This window comes from Gadus macrocephalus, chromosome 2 (assembly GCF_031168955.1).
Source record: "Gadus macrocephalus chromosome 2, ASM3116895v1".
NCBI lineage: Eukaryota > Metazoa > Chordata > Actinopteri > Gadiformes > Gadidae > Gadus > Gadus macrocephalus.
This window is the reverse complement of record NC_082383.1, coordinates 22,749,449-22,759,949: the sequence shown is the minus strand read 5'-3', so window position 1 is coordinate 22,759,949 and position 10,501 is coordinate 22,749,449. Positions and strand designations below refer to the sequence as shown.

The 10,501-nt window shown below is 44.9% G+C and overlaps 1 protein-coding gene across 1 annotated transcript; it reads left to right on the top strand.

Moving 5' to 3' along the window:
• Positions 1–3,768: 3,768 nt before the first annotated feature.
• Positions 3,769–7,694, top strand: LOC132453039 (uncharacterized). Its single transcript, XM_060045906.1, has 3 exons — positions 3,769–4,105; positions 5,195–6,598; positions 6,742–7,694. The coding sequence occupies exon 2, from the start codon at positions 5,600–5,602 to the stop codon at positions 6,491–6,493; it is 894 nt and encodes a 297-aa protein (XP_059901889.1). The 5' UTR covers positions 3,769–4,105; positions 5,195–5,599; the 3' UTR covers positions 6,494–6,598; positions 6,742–7,694.
• The last annotated feature ends 2,807 nt before the right edge of the window (positions 7,695–10,501 follow it).

The following is a 10,501-nucleotide window of genomic DNA, read 5'->3' as shown; positions in this document are numbered from 1 at the left end:
AACGTTAGCACTATGCTAGCATTAGCCATCCTATACTCTAACTAGATGTTATTTCAAAACTTCTGTTGGAGAAAAACAAACTGGCGAACGTTGTTATAATAACCTGGATGTGGACAGTCGCAGTTCAGCAGAAGAGGCGAAGAAGAAGGGGGCCGGATGTCGACAGTGACAGATACAGTTACAGTTATTACAGTTACTTTAATTGCCCCCTGGGGATGAATAAAGTTTTCTTGAATCTTGAATTGAAAGTTACAGTTCAATGAGAAAGGTGAAGAAGAAAGGAGCCTTCCAGTCTGAGAAAACAGGAACCCCCACCAGAACGGGAACGCCCATTTGTGTCCGCGGCTGGATGATATTGGAATTGCGACAAATTTGCCTCTTAGCATCGACTTTTCATGGAGTCGCACCACCCACTCTATTTGGTGTGACCGTACCTTAGGGGTGATTGCAGTGGGTTAACAGCACCATTCATGAGGGCTCCAGAGGGGGTGATCAGGGACAGCTGTGGTATCTGGTGTCTTCCTCTCTTTGCCTGGGCCCAATTTCGGAAAGTCAAATCTCCAAACCTTTATGCCACCTTCCTTTAACCTTTGTGGAAAGCGTCAACGGGTCAAGGCGAGATCAGAACATGGGAAAGGTAAGCACTGTTTAAAATGAATTAGACACTTTTCCTAACCGATGTCATCGCGCAAAGGCGAGCATTGCAAAAATGTACAACAAGCGCTCTTTCATATTGATTTAAATCAGGTTAATCACTTAGGTCGGTATTTTAGGCCACTTGAATCCCAATTCACATAAAAAAAAGCCTAAACTTATGTTGACGCGGAGAGTCTAAACTTTGTCGGTGAACTGTTGCTTTAAATATGGCTGCCTTACAGGATCATGGGTTACAAATATCTCCTTTCCTTTCGTAAAGGTTGGTCAGGAGTAACCTAAGCTAAAGGTGGGTTAAAGGTTGCATCGAGGCACCTTTCCTAAGCATTTTAAGAATTCGAACAACCTTTTCCAATTATTTCTGGGTCAAAAAAAAATAAAATAATAATAATAATGAATCCATGAGGCCCCTGGGTTATGTAGTCCTTTCCTTTGTGTTTGCTCAGCGAATGCGGGTGTCTCTGTGTTCCGAAGTCCGAGGTCCTTTTGCCTACATTTGGTGTGGTGCTGGGGCAATCTGAAGCCCGCTGCCCACTGCGGAACGAGAGCGCCACGAGCGCGCAGAGCCGGCAGTATCGCGCTCTGAGTGGCCACTGAAGCGGCAGCAGCCTGGAGTTCCAATGGACGCACGGCGGGCCTCGAAGCGCCCGACAGCAACCTGGTTTTTATATTTCATTCTCATATCTGTATGTGTACGATTATTAATGTCCACAAGCAACAGGAAACAATCCACGATAAGTGTAGCTCCCTCCGTTAGGAGGCACGGACACAAGGCGTTCCGTGCGGGCATTCATCATCATGCCGTGAGAACTAAATAAAAACATAGAAATCAAATAACTTACAGAATCAAGAAGATTCTCACAGAGAATAGCATTTGCATAACAACACAACGTACAAATGACTCTTGATTAACTGTGTCCGTTTTGCTGACAGTTACCTACCACACTCGTTATTACCCGGGTAGACAGCCCGTAACCTAACGTCTGTCCCTACGTGGTGGGTTGGACTTGAACCATGTTCTTAATCTTTCCCTGGGTGAGTGCAATCTTACCTATCTAGGGGGTTAGGGAGGTACTCACCGCAGGTCCACAGCCACCGTATAGGCCAACAGCTCTCCCCGTGACACGCGGCACCTCGTCTCCAGGTGACCAGCCCACGCTGTGAATCCCGTTTTTCAGCTTCCCTGTGTATTTAAAAACAAGAGTTCCCTTGTAGAAGTGTCTTGACAGAATTGTGTTTCCTTGGTGTTTCCAGAGGTCCTTTAACTCTGAGTCTCACCTGCAGAACGCCACTCCCAGAGCTCCACCGGCGGCCTCAGCATCGGCGCCGATGCTGAGGCCGCCGGTGGAAGTACCATATCGGCTATAATAATAATAATAATAATACATTTAATTTAGAGGCGCCTTTCAAGACACCCAAGGTCACCTTACAGAGCATATAGTCATCATTCAAAACTATGTAAAACAGACTAGGAATAAAAGGAAAACAGAGGTTAAACATGAAGAATAATAATAATTAATAACACTCAAAGACGCCTAAAGTGAAGGGGGGACCTCACTAGTATGTTATGTCATGTTATGTTATGTCACTATATATGTTACATTGTCTGAGAATTTGTGGCCCGACAGGAACGTCAGGAGTTGTCGGATGACTGCACTGTAATTCCTACAGCAATGCATGTACAGTTTACCCTAAGGAGATTTTCCTATGTTCACATTTCTAGCAATGACATGGTCTCGGTCTGTCAACAAATTACAGTTCAAACAGTCAAAGCGTAAATGTGAATCTTGTCCAGTCTCTTGCAATCAATCTCCCACATACACTAAAGGTATAACTTACAATTTACAATAATTGTCTTCAAAACTTTAGCCATAGTTTACATCAGAACATCCCTCCAGAGTACACTGTTGTATTAACAACATGACTAAGCAATTTGACTGTCTTATCCGTAGACAATGACACAACGACTTGTCATTCTGATGGCACTGACATGTTCATTGAAACAGTTATTTACTTTTGAGAGATGAGCTAAGGATTTTGAGCAAGAGACTGGCTTTTGCAGGTAATCCATGGTGTTTTGCTATTTGAACGCATTGTTTTGAGGAATGCACTTACTGCTTTGCAAATTTCAATTCTGATCTGAGAAATGTACCAAATCGACTGAGAAAAACTGTAAAACGGACTTGAGTTTGTCGTATTTAAAAATGGGCAAATAAGGTGGTCCAGCAGCACAAGGTAAGACAATATTATAGACAATTAGAGGCAGATATTACATGAATGATGATTCAGAGTAAGAATGTAGGAATGCAAAAGTGCAAATAACATGTGATAAATATGTTGGAGTGCAGTCGAGCAGAATGTAACATAACTAGACCTAATATAAATACGTCAGAAAAGGAGAAGCTATAGAGGAATTGTTCTAACTATTCCTGTCCACTCATACATAGTTGCTGAATTTAAAATAATTATTAGCCTCAATCTCTAATGCCCTTCAGCTTTACAATACGAGTATCAGTTTGTGTCCCATCAAATTGAGATGATTGCAGTATAACACAGAAGGAATTCTGAATTAAGAATTCTGAATAAGGTGCGTGTATACTGTATTTACAGAAAGAGAAGAGCCATATGCTCCAGTTTAAAGTCAACAGCGAGAGTCAAGTCTTCTGCCAAAACCGGAAGCGTTTATTCGATTTTATACCGTAATGTATTGCGTTAATTTACACATTACGTAACGCCCAAGCTTTATTTTATTTTCCGATTTCGCCCGTTCATTTCTGTAAACACATTTATTTTATTTTCAGATTTTTATTTTCAGATTTCCGGTGGATGTTTCTGTGCGTGGATGTCTGAAGCGGAAGTTCTGTGGGTGGATGTCCGCAGCCAGACTCTCTTGTGTTGAACTACAACTGTCCCTGTCAACATCAGGCCCCCTTCTTCTACGCCTCTTCGGATGAACTGCGACTTGTGGCACAAATAAGCATATAAGCTGTAACATCCACACAAAGCCACAAGATGGCAGCACCATCACACATACGAGGAAGCCGGAGGCGGGCGATCAACTGTAATTTGACCAATGAGAGCACGTTATACATCATGCGCCTACTCCGTATCTAAAGAGAGAACGCAACCCAGAACAGGCAGTCAGACACTCGAGACAGGCAGCTCATGCATTAGTTGAGGGACGCTCAAGGCAGGGCATCCACGGATTCCAAGATAAGTGTCTCTCCACGCGCGCCTATACAATTCACTTCCTTTAGCTTCTTAGAGATTAGACCAAACCTTGACCAAATAAAGTGAGTTAAAAGCGATCCTGATTCGGTCACCTTTTCAAGAAGAACAAGACCATTTGGCGACTATTGACGTGATTCTGAGGAAGGACCAGGGTTTGGGACTCGTCGCAGACGAGCGACGGGCTGAGGATCACCAGCCCTCCAGGGGCTCATAGAACCAGGTGAGCAGAACCTATTGTCTTAAAGGCACCCAGTGCAACTTTATGTAAACATTCAATGAAAAATAAACATTCAATTTCTAGTCTTTTTTACACATAGTAAGTTTCAATAACTCCATACCATTACATATCGACATTCAAGGAGCAAAGATGAGACGTCGTTGTGTGGTGAGAACTGATAGAAAATCGTAAACAACAACAATCGCCGGTGGGGAGAAGCCATTTTTCCATTGACTGGAAGCCTGCTTTATTTATTGTAGGTTACAAAAAATAAAGAAAATGGCGGCATTGTTGTTGTTATCGATTTTGTATCAGTTCTCACCACACAATGACGTCTCATCTTTGCTGCTTAAATGTCGGTATGCAATGGTATGGAGTTATTGAAACTTACTACGTGTAAAAAAGACTAGAAATTGAATGTTTATTTTTAAGCCTCGAAAGTTGCACTGGGTGCCTTTTAAAGAATGAATTGTCATAGAACCAATATAGACATTTTAAGTGGGGTTGGCGGTCAACCGGCAGCCCCTCGTGTGCCCACCGTAATCCCGGTCCTGGGTTTAGAAAAAGTATGACCCGACGTGAAGTTGAACAATCGCTGAGAGCTCTGAAGGAAGAAAGCGCTTTGGATTTATTGGGAGACAGAGCTGCCCTTAGAAAAAGAGTGGGGGAGGTTGCATTCCAAGCTTATCTGGCCTCCCCCAGATGCAGCCTGGTACACAGGAGATAGAGAGAGAGGGGCTGAAGCTTGGAGAACATATTCCTGGTGGTTGTAAGAACTGCTAACCATGAGGGGCTTAAGCTTTGAATTGACAATCCTAGCGGTTTCAAGACGTTTACTGAGTCCAAATGCAATATATACTTCTAACCCCATGGGGCTAAGCCAACTTGCATGATTCATAAGACTTTTTTTGAATAACTACTAACACGCTTGAATGCATTGAATGCAGTTGTTTTTTCTCCTGTTTTTCTCACAAACAACACAACTTTACATTGATTTTTTTTTTCATGTGGCCGACAAATCCCTTTGTCTATGAGAGATGGGCTACATTCCAACTCCAACCTTATCTGTTGTTTGTTTCCATCTGTCCGTAGGTGCCGAGGACGTAGAGAGCGGGGAAGGGCTCAGTAAATCAAGAGAGAACCCCCTCTATAGTTAAAGTCACACCTAAACGACTCCCCCAGCTCGCAGAGAATAGGAACCATCACCAGTTCTACCTCAGTGACTCCCTCTGCTGGCCAAGAAGAGGAACTACCACCATTTCCACCTCAGTGACTCCCTCTGCTGGCCAAGAAGAGGAACTACCATCAGTTCTACCTCAGCGACACCCCCTACTGGCCGAGAAGAGGAACTGCCACCAGTTCTACCTAAACGACTCCCACTGCTGGACAAGAAAACTATCATAAGTCCCAACTAAGCCCCCCCCCTGCAGGTCAAGAAGCGAACTACTACTGCTTTTCCCCACACCTAGCTCCAGAACACGCGCGCTTCCGGACTGGATGATCATAATGCCAATCGTCATGGCAGCCCGTCCGACAGACGTAGAGGGGAGAGATAGCTACACACCGTGGGGCCATCGTCGGGACATGGTCGGTCTGGCCGCCCGCTTGCCCCGTCTGACGGACGGAGCAGCGGCCTGGATCAGGGAGTTCGAGAAAGAGTCGTCTGGAGTCGTCCTGGGCTTGGGCGATGTACGAGCCATGCTCGACCGTGCGCAAGCTTTTGAACTGGAAAAATTGACCCGAACCGCCGAACTACCCGACAGAACCTTCTTCAATCCATACCGGAACCTCTTCTGGGAGCGCCTCAGAGAACTCTTCCCGGCCGTCACAGTGGGAATCTCCGGCGTGAGCATCAAACCCGGAGAATCCATCTCTGAATACATCGACAGGGCCCGAGGGCTGTGGGCGGAATGTAACGACTGCTACGCACACAGCTGGCCAGCGGTCGAGATATTCAAGATACAGCTCCTACAAGGACTGCCGGCCGAGGTCCGGAAGGCCCTGGAGACGGTGGTGGCACTGTCCGCCAAACCGTGGGAAGAGTGGAAAGAGCACCTCGTCCACCACTACTGTCTCGATCTAGAGCGGCGGGTAGCCATGGACGACGAACTCAAAGAACTGAAGAGGCAACTCATGAGGTTGCAGATTAAGAAGCTCGAAGAGAAGTCCCTGCTGCGCGAAAAAGCTGAAGACACCCAGGAGCCGCCGACACTCTTCCCATCATTTCTGGCCCTGCCTCCGGCGTACCCGGGCATCTCGCCGCCCGGGTGGCTGCCCCCGGGATACCAAGACACCGATATCCCCGAGTACATGATGGCCGCCCTGCAGCTACAGGACCAGGGCCAGGGCGGCCGGGCGGGAAGAGGCCGGCGAGGGCCACGACCAAAGTGATCATATCACCTAGAGATAATAGTCGACAATACTTAAAATTAGACTTAATACGTACGATAAAATGTTATCCAAATTTCTATTTCATGTTATCCACAGTGAAGGAGTGTGGGGGGGGGCTGCCGAGATAAGGGAGGTGGGGGGGGGGGCTGCCGAGATAAGGGAGGTGGGGGGGGGCTGCCGAGATAAGGGAGGTGGGGGGGGGGGCTGCTGAGATAAGGGAGGTGGGGGGGGGGGGGGAGATAAGGGAGGTGGGGGGGGGGGGGGCTGCCGAGATAAGGGAGGTGCTTCCCCACTCAGAGTGGTGGACCACACCAGGGGGTACTGAAAGCATACTTCAGATAAAACAATACGGTTAGTAAGGAAATGGTCTTCACTATAATTGATTAATTACATTTGTGTCAACCAATTTACTGACTTGTGATCAGATGTTCACATTATGGCTAATTTGTTTTTCTTTAGATTTAGTTTTTGTTTTGTTTTTTGTGTGTCACTGTACCGTTATTAACCAAAAGTATGACAATAATTGTTGGGATGACTCTTTATTCTACCCAGTGTTCTGTAGTAACACCTGTATCTAAGAGAATCAATATTCCTTGCTTACTTGAATGACGAATTGTTGAATAACCACTGACGGTTATGTTCGTTATTGCATAGTATTGTTTGGTTGCAATTGTAACAAGTCGATTCTGTATCACTGCACTGATAATGGAACTGTTGAATTTCTTTGAGCCAGTTGGGAACATGTTCCTAACTTTTGGTACAGCCGGGTTGACGACACCTGGAGGAGGCTCACATGTGATCGTGCTAGTAACCTCTCCATGTGAGCCGCGCCCTGGACAAAAAGGGACGAACATTGGATTCATGAATTACAGGTCCTGATGACACCAAAGGAGACGGGAGCAACGACTACAACGATGTCCGAAACCCTCCACATACATCCAGCGCACCAATACATGAAGACCACACGAGCCAGTCAAATCCATGCAAGCTTGCAGGGAATTTTAAATCTTAACTTGTATTCTTATGTCACCTATTTTTTGTACTTTCGACTTTCAATGCATGCTGAAAGTGTTCAACTTTGTATTATTCATATCTAGAAGTATTAGTTGAGATTTATATGGATGCATTTATCCGTCTATACAATTCCCCTCCTTTTGCTACAGAGACCAAACCTTTACCAAATAAAGTGAGTTGAAAGCAATCCTGATTGTCACCTTTTCAAAAAGAACAAGGCAGACTGTCCACATCTGGGTTAATATAACAAAATTGCTATGAATCTTTTCTCAAACAGAAGTTTCAAAATAACCTCGTCAGAGTATAGGATGGGTAGCCTAGCATAAACCTGACGTTCGCAAACTAAGCCAATTACAGAACATCAGTCCAATAACAGTTTAATAAGCTTACATTTGATTTACGTGTAGGATAGGCAGACTTCAGCTAACATCGAACTAGCTTGCTAAGCCAATTTTTTAGAGGCTTGGTTAGGTTAAATGACTGATATTACAACACAACCATTACAGGGAGGCTCCATGGTAGCTAAATCTAACAAAAATGTTAGGGTTGTGCAGAAGGCCTACATGTCAATTATCTTCTACGAAAGCAGTTGAGAAAACTAGTGTCACGGTTAGCGGGTGGCAGGCAGGCAGATAGGACCCAATAGCAGACAGTTTAGGTAAAGGGTAATTCATTAATGCAAAAGGCAGGGACCACCGGGAACACAGGACACAACTCACCACGAACTACAAAGATCCGACAAGGAACAAAGGAAAGACAAGGGCTTAAATACCAAACACACACAGAGGAACAGCTGAAACACATTAGGGGAGGGAGCAGTAATCACACAGGAGGGAAACCTGACCGGACATGGGGAGAGACAAGACAGGGATACCAGAGTAAAACAGGAAACACACCAAAACAAGACAAGGAAACAGACAGACCATGACAACAACTCTGTGTGACTCTGCCCTAGATATAATTGAGTGGCTTCAAAGGAACTCGAGGACATTCAGTCCGAAACCAATACAGTGGAATAGGAACTTTGCAATGGGACATTGTGCAGTTCAGTTACCAAACACACTTTATGAAGGTTCAAATAGTTTTTGACACCTAGGGTTTATGGGAGAAATTAACCATTACTTTTATATTAACTATGAGTATTATCAGGACTATATATCATATAGATACATTAATAGTGGAAAGCAGCTAAAATCATCTCTGAATTCATGGGCATTGTGGGGAAAAACGGTCTGTCTAGCTACTGGACCAGATAAAATGAGACGGAGAGGTAATAAAGTCTATCGGCACGAGGACCTTGGATTTATTAAGTAAAGTGGCAACTGTTATACAGAGTCATAAAGCGTGAGAAATCGAATATGTCTAAGTCCCTAATCAGCGCTGATGGTTCGTCCGGAGCTTCGCCTCCGTGGAAGGTCTGCTTCAGAAGAAGATGAAGAGTCCCCGTGTGATGCAGTCTTATGCTGTATCCTCCTCTCGATGAGGTGTGTGCGTTTGAGGTGTGTGCGGTTCTGTGTGTTTTTGCTGCCCCTTGGCTCCCAGGCCCTGGGTCTTCTCCTAACGGGGAGAGTTCCTCGTGTCTCCGGTGTGATAAATTAAAGCGGGGGAGTGCCCCCCGAAGTGTCTCGTGTGTGATAATTTAATGTGGCTCTCAGGCCCCTGGTGTGGGCAGAGGTATCTCTTGGTTCCTCCTAACGGGGAAGAGCTCTCAAAATGTCTCCTGTGTGATAAATTAATGTGGCTCTCCCGTTCTGGAGATGATACTGGTGCATTGTCTGAGTGTCCACCATCTGCCTGCCTGGGAGATGGGGCCTTCAGCTCCGGCCTTGACCTGACTATATATTATCATGTTTGTGTTATGTGTTCGTTGGGTTTAGAGCAAGAGTCGACTATATATTAATGTGCCTGCCATGTGATGTGCTCATCAGGTTATTTTTCCCAACAGCATACTATGGGACTCGGCACGGTGCCACAGAGTCTGGGGTCAAGGCGTACTGACGTCAACCCTCATGTTTAGATTAGATTTGCGTCCACCAGATGTTTAGATTAATCAACCTAATGTTCAGATTAGCGTCAACCTAATGTTCAGATTAGCTTCGACCTAATGTTTGGATTAGATTTTCTGAGGATGTTGACCACAAAGCTAGTAACGTATGACTGACAGCTGTGGGCAGGCTTACGATGTAGAGAACAGCTTTGTGTGTGAAGATAAAAAACCCGGGATCTTATGATCGTTAGTGTCTTTGCAAACCATACTCTGCTCTGTTGTTCCTAGTTTGTGGGTAACAATAAAGTCTCTGTCAATACTTGCTCCGGACTCCTCGATTTCTTTTGCTATCTCTCAGTTAGCCGAAGTGTTAGAGAACTCAGGTATAGTTTCTCCCACAGGTTCACTTATTCTTCCCACTGGATGTTTTCAATAAAGACGCAAATTAAAATAATTTCTTGGAACAATTTACTTTTGAACCTTGTTGGCACAGTATGTAGAACACAGTGCAAAGACAACGATTTGGTGGCATGCAAAAATGTAAAGGATTATAAAATAAAACAATAGAAGGGAGTGATAAAAGAGTGCAATCTCTTCAGTGTGCTAGTAGGCAGACATCGTCGATCTGATAGCCGCTGTAAACTGTTGACCTCAGCAGTTTCTTCTGTTGGAAAAGCCTTTAGGCGTAATGCAACGCCACTGCCCTGGCCCATTGTAGGCAAAGTAAGTTCAGTATGTGCCTTCACATTCAAAGTATGTACAGTATGTACATTTAGTGCCAGTATTAAACAAACAAAAAACAGATTTATTGACATGCAAACATGGAAGAGATTACAGAATCACACGTCACAAATAAAACTGGACGTGCTCCTTCATGTGGACGACGTTGGCCACGTCAAGCTCATCTTCCTTCTGGAGCAGCTCCAGAATTTCCACCTCTGCCATCGCCTCATCTGCAAACCTAAAGATTGGTTGGTTTGAGATTCATGCATAGTAATTTTTAGCGA